The sequence below is a fragment of the Sciurus carolinensis genome, chromosome 9 (assembly GCF_902686445.1).
Source record: "Sciurus carolinensis chromosome 9, mSciCar1.2, whole genome shotgun sequence".
NCBI classification, from domain to species: Eukaryota; Metazoa; Chordata; class Mammalia; order Rodentia; family Sciuridae; genus Sciurus; species Sciurus carolinensis.
The window spans coordinates 69,551,427-69,578,251 of NC_062221.1; the positions used below are offsets into that span (position 1 = coordinate 69,551,427).

General features: G+C 37.4%; 1 protein-coding gene across 2 annotated transcripts in view; it reads left to right on the top strand.

Annotated features, from left to right (window-relative positions):
* Window positions 1-12,924, top strand: part of Ccdc14 (coiled-coil domain containing 14) — a 67,206-nt gene extending 54,282 nt beyond the window's left edge. For both annotated transcript variants that reach the window (XM_047564369.1, XM_047564370.1), the window contains one exon: window positions 11,375-12,924. In XM_047564369.1, coding sequence (XP_047420325.1) covers window positions 11,375-12,296 — 922 coding nt within the window. In that variant the 3' untranslated portion in view covers window positions 12,297-12,924. The remainder of the gene's footprint in view (window positions 1-11,374) is intronic.
* Window positions 12,925-26,825: the final 13,901 nt, after the last annotated feature.

Consider the following 26,825-nt stretch of genomic DNA (forward strand, 5'->3'; position numbering starts at 1 on the left):
TCCATTGAATATGATGTTAGCTGTGGGCTTGTCATATATGGGTTTTATTCTGTTAAGGTACTTTCCTTCTGTACCAATATTGTGAAGATTTTTATCTTGAAAGGATGTTGAATTCTGTCACATGCTTTTTCTTTACCAATTGAGATAATGATGGTTTTTATTTTTCATTTTGTTAATATAGTGTTATCACATTTATCGATTTACATATATTGAACTACCCTTGTATTTTGTTGAGGATGTTGCCGTCCACGTTCATCAGGGATACTTGCCTGTAATTTTCTTTTTGTGAAGTGTCCTTGTCTGGCTTTTTTTTTTTTAATTTATTTTTATTGTAAACAAATGGGATACATGTTGTTTCTGTTTGTACATGGAGTAACAGCATACCATTTGCATATTCATACATTACATAGAGTAATGATGTTTGATTCATTCCATTATTTTTTTCCTTCCCCTCCACCCCTCCCACCTCTCTTTTCCCTCTATACAGTCCCTCCTTCCTCCATTCTTGCCCCCCTCCCACCCCCCGTTACTTGTCATCATCCACTTATCAGTGAGATCATTCGTCTTTTGAATTTTTGAGATTGGCTTATCTCACTTAACATGATATTCTCCAATTTCATCCATTTGCCTGCAAATGCCATAATTTTATTATTCTTTATAGCTGAGTAATATTCCATTATATATATATATATATATATATATATATATATATCACAGTTTCTTTATCCATTCATCAATTGAAGGACATCTAGGTTGGTTCCATAGTCTGGCTATTGTGAATTGAGCAGCTATGAAAATTGATGTGGCTGTATCTCTGTAGTATGCTGATTTTAAGTCCTTTGGGTATAGGCGAAGGAGTGGGATAGCTGGGTCAAATGGTAGGTTCATTCCAAGTTTTCTAAGGAATCTCCACACTGCTTTCCAGAGTGGCTACACTAATTTGCAGTCCCACCAGCAATGTATGAGAGTACCTTTTTCCCCACATCCTCTCCAACACCTATTGTTGCTTGTATTCTTGATAATCGCCATTCTAATTGGGGTGAGATGGAATCTTAGTGTAGTTTTGATTTGCATTTCTCTTATTACTAAAGATGGTGAACATTTTTTCATATGTTTGTTGATTGCTTGTAGATCTTCTTCTGTAAAGTGTCTGTTCATATCCTTAGCCCATTTGTTGATTGGGTTATTTGTATTCTTGGCGTAGAGTTTTTTGAGTTCTTTATAGATTCTGGAAATTAGTGCTCTATCTGAAGTATGAGTGGCAAAGATATTCTCCCACTCTGTAGGCTCTCTCTTCACATTGCTGATAGTTTCCTTTGCTGAGAGAAAGCTATTTAGTTTGAATCTATCCCAGTTATTGATTCTTGCTTTTATTTCTTGTGCTATGGGAGTCCTGATAGGGGTTTAGTTTCATTCTATTGCATATGGATTTCCATTTTTCCCAGCACCATTTGTTGAAGAGGCTATCTTTTCTCCTTTGCATATTTTTGGCCCCTTTGTCTAGTATGAGAAAATTGTATTTATTTGGGTTTGTGACTGTGTCCTCTATTCTGTACCATTGATCTACCTGTCTATTTTGGTACCAATACCATGCCGTTTTTGTTACTATTGCTTTGTAGTATAGTTGAAGTTCTGGTATTGCGATACCCCCTGTTCCATTCTTCCTGCTAAGGATTGCTTTAGCTATTCTGGGTTTCTTATTCTTCCAGATGAATTTCATGATTGCTTGCTCTATTTCTGTAAGGTATGTCCTTGGGATTTTAATTTGAATTGCATTGAATCTGTATAGCACTTTTGGTAGTATGGCCATTTTGACAATATTAATTCTGCCTATCCAAGAACATGGGAGATCTTTCCATCTTCTAAGGTCTTCCTTAATTTCTTTCTTCAATGTTTTGTAGTTTTCATTGTAGAGATCTTTTACCTCTTTGGTTAGGTTGATGCCCAAGTATTTTATTGTTTTTTTGAGGTTGTTGCAAATGGAGTTGTTTTCCTCATTTCCCTTTCAGCTGTTTCGTCGCTTGCGTATAAAAATGCTTTAGATTTATGTGCGTTGATTTTATAACCTGCTATTTTGCTGAATTCATTGATGAGGTCTAGAAGTTTTCTGGAGGAGGTGTTTGGATCCTCTAAATATAGAATCATGTCATCTGCAAATAGTGACAGCTTAAGTTCCTCTTTTCCTATTCGTATCCCTTTAATTTCTTCAGTCTCCCTAATTGCTCTGGCTAGAGTTTCGAGGACAATGTTGAATAGAAGTGGTGAAAAAGGACATCCCTGTCTTGTTCTCGTTTTTAAAGGGAATGGTTTCAGTTTTTCTCCATTAAGAATGATGTTGGCCATGGGCTTAGCATAAATAGCCTTTACAATGTTCAGGTGTGTTCCTACTATCCCTATTTTTTCTAGTGTTTTGAGCATGAAGGGGTGTTGTATTTTGTCAAACGCTTTTTCTGCGTCAATTGAAATAACCATATGATTCTTATCCTTAAGTCTACTGACATGATGGATTACATTTATTGATTTATGAATGTTGAACCATCCTTGCATTCCAGAAATGAACCCCACTTGATCAAGGTGCACAATTTTCTTAATATGTTTTTGGATACGGTTTGCCAATATTTTGTTAAGGATCTTTGCATCTATATTCATCAAGGATATTGGTCTAAAATTTTCTTTCCTTAATGTGTCTTTTTCTGGTTTGGGTATGAGGGTGATATTAGCTTCATAGAATGAGTTCGGTAGGGTACCCTCCTTTTCTATTTCCTGGAATACTTTGAGAAGTATTGGAATGAGTTCTTCTTTGAAGGTCTTGTAGAACTCGGCTGAGAATCCATCTGGTCCTGGGCTTTTCTTGGATGGTAGATTTTTAATGACTTCTTCTATTTCATTGCTTGATATTGATCTGTTTAAATCGTATATGTCCTCCTGGTTCAGTTTGGGAGGAGCATATGTCTCTAGAAATTTGTCAATGTCTTCGGTAGTTTCTATTTTGTTGGAATACAGATTTTCAAAGTAGCTTCTCATGTTCTGTATCTCAGTGGTGTCTGTTGTGATATTTCCTTTTGCATCATGTATTTTAGTAATTTGAGTCTTCTCTCTCCTTCTCTTTGTTAGTGTGGCTAAGGGTTTGTCTATTTTGTTTACTTTCTCAAAGAACCAACTTTTTGTCAATTTTTTGAATAGTTTCTTTTGTTTCAATTTCATTGATTTCAGCTCTGATTTTAATTATTTCCTCTCTTCTACTACTTTTGTTGTTATTCTGTTCTTCTTTTTCTAGGGCTTTGAGCTGTAATGTTAGGTCATTTAGTTGTTGACTTTTCATTCTTTTCTGGAATGCGCTCCATGCAATGAATTTTCCTCTTAGTACCGCTTTCATAGTGTCCCAGAGATTTTGATATGTTGTATCATCGTTCTCATTGACCTCTAAGAATTTTTTAATCTCCTCCCTGATATTTTTTGTTATCCATGTTTCATCCAATAGCATATTATTTAGTCTCCAAGTGTTGGAGTAATTTCCCTTTTTTATTTTGTCATTGATTTCTACTCTCAGTCCATTATGATCTGACAGAACACAAGGCAGTATCTCTATTTTTTTGCATTTCCTAAGGGCTGCTTTGTGGCATAACACATGGTCTATTTTCGAGAAGGTTCCATGTGCTGCTGAGAAGAAAGTGTATCCGCTCGTTGATGGATGGAATATTCTATATATGTCTATTAAGTCTAGGTCATTGATTGTGTTATTGAGTTCTATGGTTTCTTTGGTTGGATTTTGTTTGGAAGATCTAGCTAGTGGTGACAGTGGTGCGTTAAAGTCACCCAAAATTATTGTGTTGTGGTCTATGTGATTCTTGAAATTGAGAAGGATTTGTTTGATGTACAGGGATGCACCATTGTTTGGGGCATAAATATTTACTATCGTTATGTCTTCCTGATTTATGGTTCCCTTAAGCAGTATGAAATGTCCTTCTTTATCCCTTCTGACTAACTTTGGCTTGAAGTCCACTTTATCTGATATAAGGATAGAAACCCCTGCTTTTTTACTGAGTCCATGTGCATGGTAGGTTTTTTCCCATCCTTTCACCTTTAGTCTGTGGATGTCTTTTTCTATGAGATAAGTCTCTTGCAGGCAGCATATTGTTGGGTCTTTCTTTTTAATCCATTCTGCCAGTCTATGTCTTTTGATTGATGAGTTTAGGCCATTAACGTTCAGGGTTATTATTGAGAAATGATTTGTATTCCCAGTCATTTGGCTTATTTTTGGTTTTTAAGTTGGCTCGGTTTCTCCTTTGAGTGGTTTTTCTCTAAGGTAGTTCCTCCCTTTGCTGACCTACATTGTTGTTTTTCATTTCCTCCTCATGGAATATTTTGTTGAGAACATTCTGTAGTGCAGGCTTTCTATTTGTAAATTCTTTTAACTTTTGTTTATCATGGAAGGATTTTATTTCACTTCAAATCTGAAGGTTAGTTTTACTGGGTATAGGATTCTTGGTTGGTAACCATGTTCTTTCAGAGCTTGAAAAATGTTGGTCCAGGCCCTTCTAGCTTTTAGAGTCTGGGTTGAGAAGTCGGCTGCTATCCATATTGGTCTCCCCCTATATGTAATCTGATGCTTTTCTCTCGCGGCCTTCAAAATCCTATCTTTATTTTGAATGTTAGACATTTTCATTATAATGTGCCTTGGTGTGGATCTGTTGTGATTCTGTGCATTTGGTGTTCTGTAAGCCTCTTGTGTTTGATTTTCCATTTCATTCTGCAGGTTTGGGAAATTTTCTGATATTTTTTCATTGAATAGGTTGTTCATTTCTTTGGTTTGTATCTCTGTACCTTCCTCAATCCCAATAATTCTTAAATTTGGTCTTTTCATGATGTCCCATATTTCTTGGAGATTTTGTTCATGATTTCTTACCATCTTCTCTGTTTGGGTGACTTTATTTTCAAGATTAAATATTTTGTCTTCATTGTCTGAGGTTCTGTCTTCCAAGCGGTCTAGTCTGGTTGGTGATGCTTTCCATTGAATTTTTTATTTGGTTTATTGTCTCCTTCATTTCAAGGATTTCCATTTGGCTTTTTTTTGAGAATCTCTCTTTGTTGAAATGATCTTTTGCTTCCTGCAGGTGCTCTTTCAGCTTATTGGTATTATCATTCATTGCCTGCATTTGCTCTCTTATCTCATCCTTTGCTTCGTGAATCATCTTAATCATGTATAATCTGAAGTCCTTTTCTGACATTTCTTCTAACATACTGTCATTGGATTCTATTAATATAGAATCTAGATTTGTTGGGATCATTTTCTTCCCTTGTTTTTTCATGTTGTTCATGTATCTTCCCCTCTAGCAGTGCAGATCTGCGATATTGCAGATTTCCCCCTATAGGCTTATAGTGGCCCTATAGGTTTCCAAAACCCTTTCTTTAAGGGAAGATCAATATTAGCAGTGCCCAAATCAGACACTATGCAATCCTAGACCAAATAGCCCCTAAGGGGACAATAACAAAATTGTCATAGTAAACAAATGAGTTCAAATATTATCTTCGGTAAAACAAACAGGTTTGCAGTAAGGTCTGCACTTTCTAATGGAGGACAAAGAGGATGCAGAGGGATGTAGAATGTGGTTGTTAATGGGATAAGAGAAGAATATACAGAAGTTCTAGAAAATAGAAAGGGTGAGAGTGTAATCAAAAGAAATTGGATGTTAGCATGCAAAAAAGGGAGAAAGAGACTCTGAGGGTAAACAAAAGGAAAAGAAAGCAAGAAAAGTAAAGAAATAAAAACTTAAATTTTTTTGAAAAGGAGAAAAAAGAAAATCTACTGTATAACAGTCATATACTAATGAAACCTCCCAGTGTTCAATAGCCTGATGCATGAGAGGTACCTCACAATGAACTTCAAGCCTCCAGCAGGCGTCGCAGGATGGGATTTTCCCCACCCAAAGATCGGAGCTACGGCTTCCAGGATTATCCTAGATGGCCACTCTGGCTTCAAAATGTGTTGGCAAATGGGAGCTGCAGCTCAGGGGTGGATATGGTCAGCTGGAGGTCCTGGAGACGGGATGCAGTTGGTCCGGCAGGGGTCCTGGAGGTCCGGTGTGTTTGGTGTGGTTGTGGGATCCTGGAGGCCGGTCGCAATCAGTTGGTCTGGGGTCCCGGTGATAGGGCAGAGTCAGTTGGTCTGGGGGTCCTGGCATCAGGGAGCAAACAGTCAATATGAGGGTCCGAGGCAGGGAGTGATTGGTTGGGCTGAGGTATCCTGGAGACGGGACTCAGTCAGTCCGGCCAGGGGTCCTACGGGGCCTGGCTGTTGTCTCAAAATGGCGTCAACCACGTGTAATCAAACCTGCAGGTACTGTAACAGTGAACTTCCAGGCAGCAGCAGGCAGCTGGTGCTCCACTGGCGGTTGGCGATCAGTTTGCTGACTGTTGTCGGACGATCTCGGGAGGTGAACCTCGAGTGTTGGGTGATGGATAGGAGTAAGGCAGGCGATGGACAGGCGAGAGGCAGGCAAATGGTGGATGATAGATGCCTGACAGTGAGCAATCTGCTCTCAAAAATGGCGTCGATATGCTGGCAGACTGCAGGTCATCGCAGCAGACAAATGGGTAAACACCAGGGGATCGATAAGCAGCCAAAACTGCCTCACCGAGAAACAGATATCCTCTGCTTGAAACCGGCGTTTCGGAGCGACAAGGAACGCAGCCTCCCTCTAGTCCGCCATCTTGGATCTCGGCCCTTGTCTGGCTTTGATATCAGGATAATATTGGCCTTGTAAAATGAATTTGGAAAAATTTCCTCCACTTTGAGTTTTTGGAAGAATTGAAAAGGATTGGTATTAATTCTTTAAATGTTTGTGTATCTCAACTATGAAACCATCTGATCCAAGGCTTTCTTTGATGGTAGACTTTTTATTATAAATTTAGTCTCTTGTTATCTATTCAGATTTTGTTTTGCTTGATTTGCTCTTGGTAGGTCATATGTGTTTAGGAACTTATCCATTTCTTCTAGGTTATCTATTTGTGGTGTAATTGTCCTTAGTAGTTTGTTATGATCGTTTTTATTTTTGTGGTATCAATTGTAACGTCTTCTCTTTCATTTCAGATTTTATTTGAGTTTTTTCTTTCTCTGGTAAATCTAGATAAGAATTTGCCTATTTGATTGTTTTTATAAAAAACCAACTGAGTTTCATTGATTTTTTTTTCCTATTGTTTTTCTAGTCTCTATTTCACTTACTTCTTCTCTCATTTTTGTCCTTTTCTTATATCTGTTATCTTTAGGGTTAGTTGGTTCCTGTTTTTCTAGTTACTTGAGCAGTAGATAGTTTATTTGAGTGCTTTCTTCTTTTCTAATATCTTCTTTCCCTCTTTGAACTGTTTTTGCTGATACCATAAGTTTAGGCATGTTGTGTTTTCATTTTCATTTTTTCTCAAAATGTGTTTTTATTTCCCTTTTGATTTCTTTTTTAACCCACTGGTTGTTCAGGAATATTTTACTTAATTTCCACATCTCTGAATTTTCCAAAATTTCTTCTATTATTGATTTCTAGTTTTATTGTGCTCAGAAAAGATACTTGATAGAATTTTATTTCTTTTAAATATGTTGAGAACTTTTTTTGTGCACTGCCATATGATCTAACCTGGAGAATGTTTCATATTGCTAGAGAAGAATATGTATTCTCTGCTGTTGATTAGAATGTTTTGAATAGGTCCATTTGATACGGTCTGAAGTATAATTCAGCTCTTAATATATATATATTTACAATTGTTATGTCCTTTTGATGAGTTGATCCCTTTATTGTTATATTGTGACCTTCTTTGTTTCTTTTTTTACTTAATTCTTTTTGTCTGATATGATTATAGCTGCCTCTGCTCTATTTTGGTTTCCACTTTCCATTTGTGTACAATATCTTTTCTCATTTTTTTATTCTTTGTGTTGTCACTGTCAGCACAAATCTCTTGTAGTCAACATATGGTTAGGTCTTATTTTTTTGTTTGTGTTTTATCCATTCAATCTATGTCTTTTGATTTAAAAATGTAATCCCTTTATAGTCAAAGTAATTACTGATAAGTATGGACTTGCAACGGCCATTCTATAATTTATTTTCTGGTAGTTTTAGATTCTTTCTTTCTTCCTGTTTTCCTTTGCAGTTTGATGATTTTTGGTATTGGTATGCTTTGAATCTCTTTTATGTTTTGTATAACTACCGTAGGGGTTTGTTTTGTGGTTACCATGAGGCTTACATAAAACATTATAGTTATAAAAAGCTGTCTTAAACTGATAACACCTTAGCTTCATACAAACAAAAACTCTAAAGTTTTACTCCTCTACCCCTTATTTTATGATTTTGATGTCAACATTTACATCTTTTTGTAATATATATTTTTGTAATATAAAATATAACATATAGCAACTTATTGTAGCTTTAGTTGTTTTGAATAGTTTTGTCTTTTAACCTTTATATTAGAGAGAAAATTGCTTTACACACTAACATTTTCTTACTAGAGTATTCTGAATCTGGTTATGTTGTAATCATTGAGTTTTGTAGTTTCAGATGTTAACTAGTGGTCTTTCATTTCAGCTTAAGAAAATGCGTTTAGCAATTCTTGTAAGGCCGGCCTAGTGGTAATAAACTCCCTTATTTTTGTTTGTTTGGAAAGGTTTTTATTTCTCATTTCTGAATAACACCTTTGCTAGATAAAATATTTTTTGTTAGCAATTTTTTTCCAGTTCTTCGAATATGTCATCCCACTCATTCTCTTCTGGTCCATAGGGGTTTTGCTGAGAAATTCACTGATAGCTTTATATGGCTCCCTTTTATATGATGTTAGTGAGCTCTTGCTTCTTTCAGGATTCTGTCTTTGACTTTTGATAATTTTATTTTGGTGAACTCTGGATTGGATTGATTTAGAGACCTCTGAGTTTCCTATACTTGGATTTTGATATCTTTCCCCAGATTGGGGAAAATTTCAGCCATTATTTCTTTATTCAGAACTCTTGAGTTTGGTCGTGACTCTGCCACTTAGCTCTTTTCCACAGGTAAGTGTGAATGCACACTTGCCTCCGGGCCTGGAAAAGCCTTAATCAGCCCACCAAGGCTGGGTGGGATTTTCACTCAGACATGGGTTGGGTGGGGCTAGATGGCCTCCTCATGGATATAGGCATACTGGGTGGATGCACTTTCCTTTTGGCCTAGGAACGTCTTATGCAGAACTGTGATGCTGCAGGTTCACCACTATTAGCTCTGGTTGGATGGCACCAGATACTCTTGTCTGCAGATTCTTGTCTGGGATTCAATTTGTTTCCTGGCCTCGGGAAGCCTGAAGCAAAATGCGGATGTTGGGTGGGGAAGCCGAATATCCATCTCTAGCTCTTTTTTACTGTAGAAACCATGGACCCAGAGCTCTCTTCTCTGTGTGGCAATGTATCAGCTCGAGGGAGGTGTGACATGGTCAGAGTACAACAGATCCTTCAACCCTTCTAACTTGACCTTTTGTACAAAAAAAAAAACGTTCATTTTACATCCAGAGATACCATTACTGCTAACCGTTTGGTATAGAGGTTTCCTTTTAGTATTTTATGTCTACATGTGTAACTACTTTTTTTTTTATAATGATAATATTAGATCCATATTATTTATGGCCTCCTCTTTTAAACTTATCTTGACATAAGGTATATTTCCTTATCAATAAATATTTTTTACAACATGACTATAAAATAGCTATGATGCTGTTTCCATAATTTACCAAAAGCAAAGATAGACAAATGTACATTTTTTTAATTATAAATGTCTTTTGTAAGTGTATATCCAACAATTTTCTTTTATTAGTATCTTTATATCCTTGAGTGCAATCTCTCCATATATAGCAGTAGGTTAAATTCCTAGAAGTGCACATTTGTGAGTCACAGGATATATGGTATATTCTGGCGTTGGTGGTGCACACCTGTAATCCCTGCTACTGTGGAGACTTGAGGCAGGTGGATCCCAAGTTTGAGACCAGCATTGACAACTTGGTGAGACCCTGCTCAAAACAAAAAAGTAAAAAGTGCTGGGGACATAGCTCAGTGGTAGAGTGCTTGCATGCAGGAGGCCCTGAGTTCATTTCCTAGGACTATTCTTGTTCAATAAACAAAGAAAGAAAATAATTAAGTCACATTTTAAAATTTGAGTTTATCTCATTAAAAGTTTTAAAAGTTTGGGGCTGGGGATGTAGTACAGTGGTAGAGTGCTTGCCTAGCATGTGTGAAGCTCTGGGTTCAATCCTCAACACCACATTAAAAGAAAAAAAGTTTAAAAGTAGAACTGTTAAGACGTGCTTATTGACTAGTTGTATTTTTTGTTGTTTTTGTTCATTACCTGTGGAAAATATTCTATCTTTTCTCTAACTGTATCTTTTTCTCATTGATTTTCAAGAACATATGATTCAATTCAAACAGACTAAAGTCTATAAAAATGGTTTTAATAGGACTACTAGTAAAAGCTGCCCTCAAATGAGATGAACACACATTTAGACTGAAACTGTGCTAAGCACTTTAATCATATCTTATTATTTAATCTTATTTACTTGTAATTCTAAAGAGGTATCTATATTTTACTGTTGAGGAAACTGAAATTCATTAAGGCTAAGTAACTTGCCCTAATGATGGCAATAGGATTCGGCTCTATTTCTTTTTAGCTTCTAACCCTGAGAGGTTTTCTTTATATCACACCTTTCCTATAACTAGCTGTTGCTTATCCCTAATTATGACATAATTATCTCCAAACATCCGGTTTTTCCAGTATTATTCTAATATTATCCTAAGTGTATCAAATTTTTTTTTTCCCTCTCAACTCTGGTGGGGCGTGCTCTCCCACGGAAATACATCTCCAGCCCTTTCTAAATTTTATTTTGAGGAAGGGGCTTTCTAAGTTGCCCAGGATGACCTTGAACTTGAGAGATCTCCTACCTTAGCTTCCCGAATAGCTGGGATTGTAGATGTGTGCCACCATGTCCAGGGAAGAAAATAATTTTTTAACAGAATCCATAGAAAATGAGTATTGTATTTTCCATTTTGCTTTGTATCTTAGCCTACCTGTATTATGCTCGTTTTATACTCAAAGTTTCATTTTTTAGTATTACTCAGGAATAAAGTGTTTCCGTATCTTGAGAGAGAAAGAATTGTGAGCCTCTACTTTTAGATATAATTAGATTTGATGCAAACCAAGTTCTGTCATCCTTTGTTATTTTAATATTCTCTTGCCAGAGCATATTCTGTTATTTTTGTCTTTTAGTTTTTGTATTAAGAACAGACACTTGCTTCAAGTCCTTCTTTTTAAAGATGGAGGTATGTATCTATGAATGAAACAGATAGAAAAAAATAATTAATGTATTAAATTCTTCTTGACAGAACTTTACAGAACAGTATGGCAAAGCTGCTCTCAGATCTTAGTGTGGACACTGCTCGCTGCAAACCTGGGAATAACCTTACCAAATCACTTCTGAACATTTATGATAAACAGCTTCAACAGGACCCAGCCCCTCCCCACACTTCCATTATGAGCTACCTAAATAAGTTAGAAACAAATCACATTTTTACACATTCAGAGCCACTTTCTACAATTAAAAATGAGAAAACCATAGAGCCAGACAGACCCTATGAAAATGTTTTGCCCTCCAAAGGCCCTCCACATAGTGATACAAGGGGCATGGAACCTGAGATTCTTTCTACCCTTTCAAAACAAGATTCTGATGCTGAGTGTGAAACCATGACTTTAATAGAAGATGAATGTAATTTAGATAACACAATTTATATTCCTTTTGCTAAAAGCCCTTCTAAGAAGAATTCACCTCTTTCTAAGAGAATATCCCCCCAGTCACAGATAAGTGTTGCTACAAGACAACTAGTCAGCAATAGTGCATTTATCTCTGAAACAGAAAATAAAGTGGGTGTACCTGTAGTTTGTTCTTCAAAAAATGAAGCAGAAGATACACCTGAAAAACTTTCCAGAACAGTCAATTCAGAAGACAAACAGCTCCTCAAGAAAATAAAGGAAGCAATTCGTAAGATCCCTGGTGTCACTGAGGATCCAGAGAAACAAGCTGCATATGGTGACCTGTTAGCTTGTCATAGCACCAGTGTTCAAGTGAAAAACAATGTTGTCTGTGATGGCAGCTTTTTAAATTCTGACTTGATGTCAGACTGGAGCATCTCTTCTTTTTCAACGTTCACTTCTCGTGATGAACAAGACTTCAGAAATGGCCTAGCAGCATTGGATGCCAACATAGCTAGACTCCAGATGTCCTTACGAACTGGTCGTCTGGAGAAATGAATTCAAAAGCAAATTGATTGCTTTCTCTTTTTAAGATTAGAGCTTGGCTATATTGAAGGTATATTTTAAGTTTCTGTAGAAAAATTATATTGTTAATTATGTGTAAAATAATAAATTTTATGTGTAATAAACTTACTGTTGGAATATTTTGACACTTTGGAATTTATAAAAACAAGTCATCTTAAGAAATTAACAATTGCTAAGACAAAAAAATTGTAGATAACTAGGAAAGTATTTAAATTTAGTACTTATCAATTAGAGTTCTTTTACTTATATTTAACTGCAGGGTTAAAGGATCAGGTTGAAAGGATTTTATGGTTGTTCCTTAAAGCATAAAGGGAAGAGAGTCTCTGGGAACATTTATTCAAACTAGAGTTTATTTTCTGTTTGAGGGTATCTCTTTGTTTCTTAATGACATTGTGTTTTTGTATGGAATGTTCTGTACTACAGGCTAGTGCTGTTGGTGAGATGTATAAACATTTCTTTTACAAGAAAAAGTGCCAGTTAATGCCACTTTGTAAAACACATTGATAACATTCTCAATTAACATGGTTTCTAAAAATCCTAGGAATTTTTTTCCCCCCGAATGCATGTTTTAAGCCCTTTAAAAAATAGTCGGATTGATAAAACTAACAGCTAAGTTTTACTTTTGAAAAACAATTTTTTTTTTTTAATAAAACGAAATGTTTGGTTTTCTTATCTTTACTATCTTTGAACATGATGGAGTTTAAATCTTGGCACTGGTTGTCATTCTGCCTTTCTGGACCAATTTTCTCTCTAGCATTTAACTGAGAACATTCACTCTTCCATAAATATGAACTATCCTGGTCTTTTTACTTTTCTGTACTAGAACTTCTTAACTGTCCAGTATCACCTCCCTCCATGTAAGCAGCATATTTTTTACCCTTAGAAAGCTGAGTCTTGTGCTGTCACTAACACTCAGTACAAATCATCTGCCTAGTACAATTATGTTTAGCACTTGGACATCCTTTAGAATTAAAGAGTGTTTTGTTGGTCCCTGGGTCTCTGCATGCTGGTATTTAGATGTTAGTGTTACAACCTCTGAAGGACCCCACTAGGCTCTGATATGTCCAGATAAGAGATTTTTTTCTTCTACAGATAGAAATTTTGGGGACCTAAAAGTATTAATGAATTCTCAACTCTATTCACAGAATTGTTCATCAACATTTTAAGTTTTCTGTCTTCCAGCTTTCATAAGTTAATTTATTAATTTCTTATTTGGCAGTAACAGGCCACAACTCTTCGACATGTAAATTTGGAAACACAAAATAATAATGCAAAGAAGAAGGTTGTATCATCTTTCTACTCCCAAGTATCAACAGTTATTCATATGTAGAAGCAGACTTTAAGGGTATTTTATGGTAATTCTCAGGATATAGGGGGAAAATAAAGTGTTTCTCCTATTATATGTTCACCACATAGATCACTTCTGTGATCCCAAAATGTGTGCTGAATTTCTCCCTACCAGCAAGCAAGCATGCAGTTCTGCAGAGAACACCAGGTAGATAGCCTCTGATCCTATTCAGTTCTGACACTGCGAAAGTGAAACCAAAAGACTGATAGACTGAGGACTCAGTCCCACCAGACTGCCTCTCACTTCAGATGCCAGTCACAAGCCCAGGCCTTTAGAAGTCTGACCAACCAGCTATGAATTGGGATTCCTGCAACCCTTCCTTAGACTTGATCAGTTTGCAAAAGCAACTCAGAGCTGGACACAGTGGTGCACACCTGTGGTCCCAATGGCTGAGGAGACTGAGACAGGAGGATTGAGGGTTCAAAGCCAGCCTCAGCAAAGAGCAAGGCACTAAGCAACTCACTGAGACCCTGTTTCAATACAAAATAGGGCTGGGGATGTGGCTCAGTGGTTGAGTGCCCCTGAGTTCAATCCCCAGTACCATAGGGAAGGGGAAAAAAAAAAACACACACACACACATAGAGCTCAGGAAAACACATATATTCATTTATTATAAACAGTATTATTTTAAAGGATACAAGTAACTAGCCATATGAAGATATACAGTGTCTAGATAGGTCTTGACTGCAGGAGCTTCTGTCCCCATGGAGTTGGGGTGTACCATCCTCAGGGCACATAGAGGAGTTCTTGCTTACCTTCCTATAAGCCTCCATGTGTTCAGCTGTTCAAAAGCTCTCGATCCTATCCTGAGGCTTTATTGAAACCTCTTTGTACATGATTAAGTGTGTAGAAATGTGGTTGGACTAAAAGGATATGATCTAATACTAATAGACTGAGTGGGGAAACCCAGCAAAGCCTGTCTGTTCAGATTCTTCTTGGCCTGTCTATAGTATTTCTTCCTTCTGGCTATGAGGCAAAACTTAAATGGGAGTCTTATGATCTACTATCAGATTTTTTTTAAATAGCCATCTCCAAGACAGTTGTGGGGGAAGATTATAGTATATTTTATGACATGCCTTAGGAAAGAGAAATTCTAGTTTCTGTGGCTTGCCTTAGGGAGAAAAAAGGAGCAGGGCTCAAGAACCAAAGAAGTATTTGACATATATTTTCTTCTTATTTCTACCGCCATTAGAATTTAGTAAATCATCTCCCAGAAATCTATACTTTTCACTAATGATGGCATTTTACTAATGTCAAGTGCCCTTAAAGTTATAAAGACCTGCTTCTGCTATGTGGAAGGGAGGACAGAGTGCAGAGCCTTCATAGGTGGAAAGGCATGCAGCCAAATCACAAGCGACCAAGTATGTAATACACTATGGGGTGACCCTGCACTAAAGAGACATTCATTCATTCAATGAATGAAATGAAAGCTCTAATATGTGCCAGTTACTATCACGATCAGCTCTGGAAATACAACACTGACCAGGATAGGCATTCTCTGTCTTTAAAGGTGTTACATCACAGTGGGACACAAAGGAATATAAAGTGATAAATGCTGTGAAGAAAAATAGAGCAAGGGTGCAAAGAGTGACAGAATTGGCTTATGTTTTAAGTAGGATAAGGGCCCCTTTACAAAAATTATGTTTAGGGGTTCAGAATTTAAGTGTCCTATAAGGTAAAGCTGGATTCTATTTGTGCTCTCTTAATGATTTTTCAAATCTGTTTCTAGATTTCCAGTCAGAATTGCTTAAGCAAATGGGTTCTGAAGCTATATAGCACACCTTAAAAACACTGCAAAGCCCCACTTCTTTTCTCAGTGTTTTTAATCACTTGTAAAGAACTGCACACAATTTTATGTAAACCAGTTGGCCTGAGCTGGACCTGGCAGAGAATTACCAGAGATGGTAAGGTAGAGATTTCTGAAGACTTACAAGTTGAGTTTTAGAAGCCATCTATCTCATTTTTATAGCCAAAGAAAGAATTCTACAGTGACACCAACTACTGGCAAGACTCCAAGCACATCATGTGGTTTTTTTTTTGTTTTGTTTTGTTTTTGTTTTTGTTTTTTTTTGTACTGGGTGTACTGGGGATTGATATCCGGGGCACTCAACACTCAACTGTGGGATTCTCTTAGCCATGTCCTGGGTGGATGAGAAAAGGGTTAACTGCCAGAGGACGAGTGTTGGCTATAAATCAATTACCTATAACCTCATCTAATCGATAAACACACAAGAGCCAATACTCGTTTTAAATGAGAGGGGACATGCTGCTTCTGGCCATACCAGTTCTGGCCTGTAACAACATGGAGTAGCCCAACTCTTTTATTTAGTCACATAGGTAAAGGGACCTGGAATGGGAGGGGCTTCTGTGACTAACAGGGTGGGGTGGAGTTAGAGGATCCAATTTGCTCAGGGAAGCTTATCACAGAACAAAACAGGGAACCACTCCCATACAGTACCACATACTTCCCGGCAATCCGGGACAGTCCGCCATGGTAGCCAGTTCCCAGAAGTCAGACGACCTCTGTGTTCCATGACTCAACCTTGTCTGATTCTGCCAAATAAGGATGGCTCCCCACACATCCCCAGCCCTATTTTGTATTTTATTTAGAGACAGTGTCTCACTGACTTGCTTAGCACCTCACAGTTGCTGAGGCTGGCTTTGAACTCAAGATCCTCCTGCCTTAGCCTCCCAAGCTGTTGGGATTACAGGCATGTGCCACCATGCCTGGCTCATTCATGTGTATTTCTTTTGTCTATACTATTCTTTGCCCAGGCCTTTCCTGACAAATTCTTATTTATTTTATTTTATTATTATTTTTTGGGGGTATCAAGAATCGAACCTGGGGCACTTAACCACTTAGCCACATCCCGAGCCCTTTTTGTATTATATTTGGAGACCTGGTCTCTCTGAGTTGCTTAAGACCTCGCTAAGTTGCTGAGGCTGAATTTGAACTCATGATCCTCATGCCTCAACCTCCAGAGCCACTGGGATTACAGGCATGGACCACCACGCCCAGCTTCTGACAAATGCTTAATTGTTCCTCAAACTGCCATTACTCTGTTGATGCATGTTTACACATCAGCCTTTCTTGCACTGCATGCTTCATGAAGGCAGAGACCAGGGTTTATTCATTTTTTACTCCCTCATGACACTTGGTGCTATCAGACAGTAGGTACTTAATAACTACTGTCCAACTTAACTAAACCTCTGACAAAGGGTCATCTAGGCCTCATGGTTATTTTTCTTGGTGTTAATTTCCTGCAGCAGCTTGTTTATTGCTTTATTATTAGACTTCTAACTTATTTCTGAAGCAAAATTCTCTTGTTAAGCAAACACTCACACACTTGTGCTGTAGAGAAGCCATAGATTTTTAAATGTTTAGGAGGGGAGATAGGACAAAAAAATTTTTAACTCTGTCACCAGTACAGAGTAATCCATCCCACCAACCTTCCTCACTGATTTGAGGGAGGGGTAAATGTAGGCAGAGCATTTGAAACCTGTGGGCACTGTATAGACTGTGTCTTAAGGTAACATTGAAAAACCCCTTACCGTTCTGCGTATCCTTTTCTGCTGTCAGTTTGTTGATGACTCTTAAGATTTTATATCCAGCAGTGATCAATGAACTCTGCAATCTGATCAAGCAGAGTACAGTTACAAAATTGTTTTCTGTAGTCTTATTATAGTTGTTTAAAAATTGTCTAAGATTGAGTTGGCTCTTAGCTGTCCTACAGATCATATTAGGGCAGTACGTGGTTTCTAGATGATATTCACATTGTTATTCCTATTGATGAGTGGCATCATGTTAGGGCAGCTCAGGGAGCCCAGGTCCTGTCCAGTAGATGTGAGCTATTCCCTTAAGGACTGAGATTCTGACCAAGTAAGTAGTCAGCTATTCCTAACAGGAGGGCTCACATTTTACCCCAAACTCGCAGTACTCATTCTCCTTGAAGCCAGGTTTGCTCCTAAGGCCATAGGAATGGAAATATAAAAAACAGAATATGGAAGCAAATCAGAACACTCAGACACTTGCTTAAGGCTACATACCTAACACCTTAAGCCAGATCCTATAACCTGCGGTCTGATTCTTCATTATCAGCTGATGTCAGCTGAATATAATGACTACTTGAACCCTTGGGGCCCCTAATCTGTCATAAAAAGCTAGGTCTATGCCATTCTCTCTATCATGTCTAATAATAAGGGATTTCCTCCGAAATTTGTTGTGAGAACTGAGTAATGTGAAAATGCTTGGTAAGCTATAAACAATAGGTTATGACAATTATTAATTACATCTAGTTGGTCTTTGTATATGTGTGTGTACGTTTGTGTACTGTACTAGACAGCTAAGGTTCTACTTTTATGAAAGACGCACACTCTTCTTAAAAATCTATTTAGAATGTGGCATAATGCTAGTTAAAACAATTTTCCTACCTGTCAGCCAATTCCACCAAAAGTGATTATTGAAACTTGTTATTAAAATTGATGGAGAAAGTTACATAAGCCTTTCTCCTATTGACACTGCCTTCAGAGTGAGTTCTGACGGTGCCAGAGCCAGAGCACCATCTTCTATTCAGCCTGTAGGGTAAGAGGGCTCATTTTTCCATGGAAGTCCCAAGGAGACCTGCGTGTCACCGACCCTCCAGGAAGAGATTTGGAGCAGACTTACACATTTGTTCAAATGTATAACAAGAAACATCAGCTGCTCTGTAGGGAGCACACAGCCAAGGTACATATTTTCATCCTACTCTTTCCAGACTGTTCTGCACTTGGCTCTGAGTTCCAGGCCTAAAGTAGGATAGGAGACCAGAATCAAATATTTTCAAAGTCAACTGCTCCAAAACAAGCAGAACAGACCCTCATGGAGGGTAGTAGTTTGTGGTTTGGCAAGAAGAAAGGAGTAAAGGAAAAATAATTTTCAAATCCAGAGCCTTAATGGATGAAGAAAAAATTGATCTTTTTTTCTTCTTTCTTTGTCTCTTTCAGGCCAGTTATTAATATTACACTTGCTGTTTTAGGATAGGGAGGTGGAATAGTAGAAGACGAGACAGAAACTATAGTAAATGGACAAATACATATTTAAATAAATAGGTCTTCACTGTTTAGACCCATGAGCTATATTCTATCATTCCATCCTTCCTCCCACTACAAAGCTAGTGATCTTTTGTCACTTAGAGATGCTGTTCACTGTCATCAACTCTTCCCTTCCCACATCCCAACCAATCTGTCTAATCAGATATTGGTAATAATGAATAACTAAACACATAAAGTAACACCTCTTAACTCCTAACATACCCAGAAATGGTATGAGAATTAAATCGTAGTCTTATATCTTCTGCCAAAATTTGAGAAAAGTTCATGGTTTATTATTAATTTTAATAAAACATTTAAAAGCATGATATGTTGTGTCTGTGGGAAGGTTCATCTGAGTAACATGGTGTATTAGAAGAGCAAGAGCAATGGATCAGGAGCCAGGTGACCTAGTGACTCCTCATGTGCTATGTGACCATCATTTACAATTTATTCTCTCCTGTGTGCTACATATTAAGCATTTAAAGACAAATAGAAAGTGTGTCTTTGAGGGATCTACAGCCCTAGCACCAGCCAAATGAGAAGAATGATCTCAACGACTTCTCTAGCACAAAATGCTAAAGTTTCCAAGAAGGCTCCAATTACCCAAGGAGGTAGGCACATGACTCTGATATATACTCCTGCTGAGTTGGTGTCATATAGAATTCTAGCTTTGAATTGCTGTCTCTTTCTTCCATAATACTCATAGCTTGGATACCCTTTTTATTTTTCTTCTGACTGATGTTAATTTTGGGGTACCTTTGTCTAGTAACTCAGAACTTGAATATTTGTATATCATTCTCACATTTAATGACAGTTTACATGGGTTTTCAATGTGATGATGGCAGTATAAAGTTGTCCTTTCCCCCCCTTTCATTTATAAAAATCAACAAGTAGGGGCTAGGGATATAGCTCAGTTGGTAGAGTGCTTGCCTCACAAGCACAAGGCCCTGGGTTCAATCCCCAGCACCACAAAAAAACAAAAACAACAACAAAAAAAATCAACAAGTATACAAACACCATTTAAGGGGAATCCCAAGAGAAAGCTCTAAAACCAAGCACCCAAATGGCTGGAAGGACTACCAAAGCAGCAGTTATCAAGCAGAAGTGCCTATGAGAGGAAGTGGGATGCTGTGGCTCCAAATAGCAGAAAAAGCAGAGTACACTGCTCAATGAGGAAAGATTACACAGAGGAGGCAATTTTAAATTCTTAGTTTGTAACAAAGGGAAGAGGATCCATGGGTCTTACATGTGTATGTGTGTGTGTGTGTGTGTATGTGTGTGTGTGTGTGTGTGTGTGTGTGGTGGGGGGACCAATGTAGAGAAGTAATACTAAATAAATTAGTGCACAAAACTTAAATATTAAGGAAAATTACAGCCCTCTTTACACACATGCCCTCTGCAAATAGCTGATCCAGGAAAACCCTTCCAATAATTATCTGGTTCAAATTAATGAGTCATCCAGGAAGACCAGCTGAGGCCAGATGTGGTGGTACACACCTGTAAATCCAGCTACTTATGAGGCTGAAGCTGGAAGATTTAAAGTTTGAGGCCAGCCTGGGCAACTTAAGAGACCCTGTCTCAAAAATATTTTAAAAGGGGTGGGGATGAAGCTCAGTGCTAGCACACTCAGGGCCTTGGGGTTTAATCCCCAGTACCACACACAAATAAGGAAAGAAATACCAGCAGAAGATCTATACTATTTTGAGGGTGAAAACGGAAGGAAGGAAGGAAGGAAGGAAGGAAGGAAGGAAGGAAGGAAGGAAGGAAGGGAGGGAGGGAGGGAGGAAGGAAGATAAAACTGAACTAAAAACACTGCCGTAGAATAAACAGAAATTGTGACTAAATATTTGACAATGAATTTTCATAACTGAATGAACACCTATTTGTTGAAATCAAGAGCACTGAGCAGAGAAGCAAGAGCTTAGGGACAAGATTAGATAACAAAAAGAGATGAAGTGGGAGTTGGCAGGACTTTAGAAAAATAAGCCATCTCAGAAATGAAAGCAAAATTGAAAATACAAGAGAAAGCAAATGTAAGTATGATAGTTTTTATATAATATTTTAGGTTTGAACTTCTTTTTCCTTCATACAGCTCCCGGTGTGACTATTAAGAAGTCTATCATGTAGCAGATCCTTGTTGCTTTGAAAGTGATGCAATTTTTCCTTCTACAAGTTTTTAGAGTTTCTGTTGACTTTATCTTAAATTTCATTCTAATGGATATAGGAGTTTTTTTGTTTTTGTTTTCTTTTTAATGTCTCCTGTTAGTTCTTTATCAGCTCTTTAAATTAGCAATCTTACATTTTTTTCTAATTGTAGAAAATTCTCAGTCATTATTTCTTTAAATAGTTCTTAGAATTTGTTTTTCTTTCTCCTGTGATCCCTATAACACATCTACTTCACACCTTTATGTCTTTTTTTTCCCCATCTTGGTCTGTTCTTAACTCTTCTAGGGGAATTTTCATGATCTGATTGATGTTGGTGGTGGCGGGAGTGATGAGAAATACTCCAGATAGTGGAAACCTCCATTATTTTGGTCTAGGCTTGGTCTAGCTGTGCCTTTCTCCTGCGCTTCCTCCCTTAGGACTGGGGAAGGCTGAGGACTGTTCAAGGGTCAAAACATTGATCTGCACCTGTTGTTAATTGCTCCCTACACCAGCCAGATTACAGCTGTGCCACCACATTATTCATGTTTTTGGTGACACTGAATGCGGTGCTCCTCTTCTAACCTGTAGAAGTGATGAGATAAGCAGTAACTCACCCAGAACAATGTTGGGAAGAGAAGAAGAAAAGGATGTTTTCCTCAGTGCATCCTTTGCCTGGCCACTATTTGGTCTAGGTGAACACTTCCCATATACCCATGGTACGTAACCATTTCCTGTCTTCCCAAAAGTTTCTCCATGTTTTTAAATTATATTCTGTTATCCATATACCTATTACTTCTGTAGTATTTCCAGGGTGGGTTCTGAAAGGAAACCAGAAATCCGTGTTTATTTGTCATCTTACCCTCCCCACTAATATATGTCATCTCTGCCACTCACCAAGTTTCCTTCTACCCCTGGGTCTCTACTTTCTCCAGTCTGTTTCATTTATTATCTCTCTGTCTGCCTGCAATACCATGCTGTTTTAATTATTGCTGATTCATTACATCTTTATCTCTGAGGGTGATCTCTTCTGCTTATTCATCTTCAAAACTCTTGTCCATGCAAGGTCCTTACTCTTCTGTGTGAATTCAGAGAATTCAGTTTGTCCAAGCTGCACAAAGTTCTGTGAAATTTCTCTTGAGATTTTATTAGAATCATTTTGAATTTATAGGTTAATTTGGAAAAATATCATCTTTATTATATTGAGACCTATAATCCATTAGTATTATATAATGTTGCATTTACTTACCCAATAAAGATCTTGTTAAACTTCTATAGGATTATTCCTAAGTATTGTATTGCTTTTGTTACTATGGTAAATTGTAGGACTCTCCCTCCTTTTCCACAATGAGATACTGTTTTACTTGATCATATAAAAATAAATACTTGTAAAAATGTGATTGTGATATAAATATATAAAGAAAATAAATCCCTCTTGAAACGCCATTTCAAAACAAGTTGATTATCCTTTCAGCATTCTTTAGCCATACACATATAAATACACAAGTAATTCTATAGACATAGGGTCAGATCATGCTTTCTTTCCTTTTTCATCAACACATTCCCTCTTCACCTCCTCTCTCCATATTAGCCCCTTTATCTATACACCTGTATACCTATATAGCCCCTAGCTATATACCTGTAATCAATATTCAAAACCTAGTGTGTGACCTTTAATATTTTCCTCATGTCCATAAAATCCTATATAAATTCCATGTATTTATACAGATCTTAGGGGGCTGGTCATTGTTGTACAAAACACTGACTCATATAATTATTTTTCTGTATTTTTTATTTTCTCACTTAGAAGTACATTATAGAACTCACTCTTGATGAGTAGGAAGTAATCTAATATGGATCTAATTTATTATTTTTAATGGTTACTTAATATTCCATGATATGGAGATATAATACACATTTATTCAACCATTTTGTTTATTTGTATATAAAAGAAAATATTTATTTTAAGTAGAAAAGGATTTAATCTAGGAGACTTGGGACTTACAAATCCTTAGAGGGGCCCAGGTATCAGGGGATCATGCCCACAACAATCCTATAATCACCAAAGGAACTGCTATCTCTGTCACACCTCAGAAGCTGCCATTTCAGCTGCTAGCTCCAGAATCACACAACCATACCTACGTCATGGTGATCAGAAGGCTACCTTCAGAACCTCTGACTCTAGACCCACGTTGGGTCTCTCCAATATGCACTAGTACACCTGATTGGTGAATTAAATCACAGACTAGAAAGCCGTATTTGAGAGAGACTGGGAAATGTGTCTTTCCAGCTCTGCAAAAACCACAGTGATTCAAAAGAAAGGGTTAACCAAAGGAGATTGGGTCCATCTACCAAATGTGCTACTGTGAACACTCACTTCTTTCCAGTTTGGGGTTCCCAGTGTCACAGTAAACACACTGGTCACAAGGCCTCATGTGCTTCTACTTCTATTTTTAAGGAATAGAGTCCCAGGGGGCATAATTGTTGGTAAGACAACTGAATAGAAAGTTGTGCAAGGGATACAAACAGTTCATGAATGAGTAGTGCCAAAAGGCCCAGCAAACATATTAATGTGCCCAAATTTATTGGAGATCAGAGAAATAAAAATGAAAATAACAAAAAAAATCACTTGATGCCTATCACCTTAGTGAACATAAAAAACACTCATGGTAAATTTCTACTGATCAACAAAAATCTACTGATCAATAGAAAAATCAACAAAAATTTCTACTGATCAATAAAAATCTTAACCACAAATCAAGTAAATTTAATCCATTATTTCATAAAGATATTTACAAAGCAAGTTACCATTGAAGGATGTGAAGGAACCAATTCATTATTTTGAAAACTGGCAAATAATGGCAAGAAGCATTTATCTTGCCTTATAGGTGAACTGTACCATTGGGTCACTGTACAGAAAGTGATCTTTGTGTGTGTGTCGGTTACTAGGGATTGAACCCAGCAGGACTCTACCATTGAGCTATATCCCCAGTCCTTTCTAGTTTTTATTTTGAGACAGGGTCTTGCTAAGTTGCTGAGGCTGGGTTTGAATTTGTCATCCTCCTGCCTCAGCCTCCTGAGTTCCTGGGATTACAGGCATGTGCCACCATGCTTGATCAGAAAGTAATTTTTTGTGTGATTTTAGTGGCATAGACATTTTGCAGACATACTAATAGTTCTTAACTTTTTTTATAGCACCTTTTGCCATAACAAAAAAATTTATTTGTGTATGGTCATATTTGCCTGTCTTCCAAACCACATGTTATACAAATAATGGCCTAGATGTTTTAAAATTATTTTTATTTTTGTGTAAACCTTTTGAGGGGGTACTGGGGATTGAGCTCAGGGGCATTCAACCACTGAGGCACATCCCCAGTCCTATTTTGTATTTTATTTAGAGACAGGGTCTCACTGACTTGCTTAGCACCTTGCTTTCTCTGAAGCTGGCTTTGAACTCACAATCCTCTTGCCTTGGCTTCCCAGGCTGCTGGAATTACAGGCATGTGCCACCATACCTGGCTTTTGTGTAAACCTTTAATTATCAGCATTTATTTTTGAATTTAGCATAAGATGATAATCCATCACTTTTATTTTTTTTCAGTTGGGCAGCCAGTTGTGTCCACACACTTTTTAAAAATAATAATTTTCCCATTTAATTACCACTACAGCACATTTCTAATAGTCAACATAATTATCAATTGTTTATTTTGTTCCACAAATATTTTATATTTCCTTATCAATATCATGTTAATTTGAATTCACAAGCTTTATAGAATGATATTTTAATAAGCCCCCATTTGTTCTCTCTCTCTTTCTGTCCTTGCATTTTTAAATAGTTTTACTAGCTATTCTTTGGTATTATTTCTCTTTATTAACTTCAGAATCATTTAATTCCAAGAAAAATCCAATTGATTAGAACTGCATTTTTTAGACCTTTATTTTGTTTATTTTTATGTGGTGCTAAGGATTGAACCCAGTACTTCACATGTGCTAGGCAAGCACCCTATCACTGAGCCACAACACAACCCTAGAACTGCATTAAATTTATATATTATAATTTCTATAATTAAGTTTTATATTGTCTTTCCTTCCAGGAATATGGTAGTATGACTTTCAGTTTATTGAAAACCTGTTTCATGCCTTTTAATATTTTTTCCAAGTTTAAAAAAATATAGATCCTCTATTTTGTTAAATTTATTTATAAGTACTTAGAATAGTATTCTGAAGAGATTTTTATTAGCAACATGAATGATTATGAAAGCATAAGAAAGAACTTTCCAGATAGAATGTCCAGTCATTAGAATTCATAACTCTCATATTACTAGGAATGAAAAGTGGATATACACCTTTATAAGACCATTTAAGTATGGTCTTGCTGAGAGGTAGAGGGAAGGACCAGATGAGCCCCGGAAAACATACAAAGAAGAAGAATCTGAACATTGCTATTTAAGTCAACATTCTAATGTCAGGATTCATGAAGATTCTCGATCTGAATAGCCAGTTTTTCCAGTGGGCACATGGACATATAGGAGACCATTATAAAACATGCTGAGATAATTAAGAGCAAAAATTTCCCAAAGAAGAATTTGTTCCTATTTTCTCTCTCTTAAAAACTCTATTTTGTTGCCTGGTACACTGGTGCACACCTATAATCCCGTTACTCAGGAGGCTGAGGCAGGAGAGATCACTGAGTTTGAGGCCAACTTAGGCAAGTTGGTGAGACCCTGTTTCAAAATAAAAAATAAAAAGGGCCAGAAAATAAAACTCAGTGGTAGAGCATCTCTGGGTTCAATCTCCAGTACTGCCCCCACTGAAGTAAAAAAAAAAAAAAAAAAAGAGGAAAAGGAAAAAAATTCAATTTTGTTGTTATGAAATTATCATTATTTTTTTATTTTCACAATTAGGGTTTTCCAGAGAGACAGAACTAGTAGGATATAGAATAGACATACAAAGAGAGGAGATTTATTAGGGGAGTTGGCTTACACAATTAAGCTGGCTGAGACATTCCATAACAGGCCACCTGCAAGCTGGAGACCATGGTATACCAGTAGTATGGCTCAGTCCAAGTCCGAAGGCTTCAAAGTCAGGGAAGCTGATGGTGAAATTCTCAGCATGAGACCAAAGACCTGAGAACCTGGGATTTGCTGGTATAAGCCCTAGAGTTCAAAAGCCAGAATGCCTATCCTTGGTGTCCAAGGACAAGAGAAGAGTATCCCAGTCCCAGAATAGGGACAGAGGAAATCGCCTTTTTTTCTGTTTTTTTTTTTCTTTCTGTTGTTGTTCTGTTGGGCTCCCCAGCTGATGGTCTGGTGCTCACCCACACTGAGGGAAATCCTCATTCAGTCCACCAACTCACATGCCAGTCTCCTTTGGAAACTCCTTTATAGACACACACAAAAGTGATGCTTTAACAGTTGTATGGGTATTTAATCCAGTCAAACCGACATCTAAAAGTAACCATTACAGCAACTAATACCTTTAAAAAATCTATTTCCACAGATATTATAGAAACTACTCTGTGTCAAACTCTTTATTCATTGCTAGAATATATGGAAAAAACAGACCCAATCTTTGTCGTCAAATGCTTGCTTTCTATTTGAGATACACGCACAGCTTACTCAGCACCCATTATTGGAGCCCCAAAGGGAGGCATCTCAATCAGACTAGTGGGGTTTGGTTAGTGCCACAGAGAAGGGGTCATCAGTGAGTCCTGAACTAGCAGGGCACGGTCAGGGCGTGGTGAGGAGATTGTAGTGAGAGCTGATGTTATGATGAATAGCTAGAGAAGAGCCCAGAAAACAGATCACGAGTTTGGTCAGCTGCAGATGCTTACAAAGGAGACCTGGGTTAACAGATGTTTGTTGAGGAAAATCGTGCTATCGCTTAGTGCAGATTATGGATTAGAGGGGTGAGACAGATGGCAGGATGCCCAGGTGGAAGAC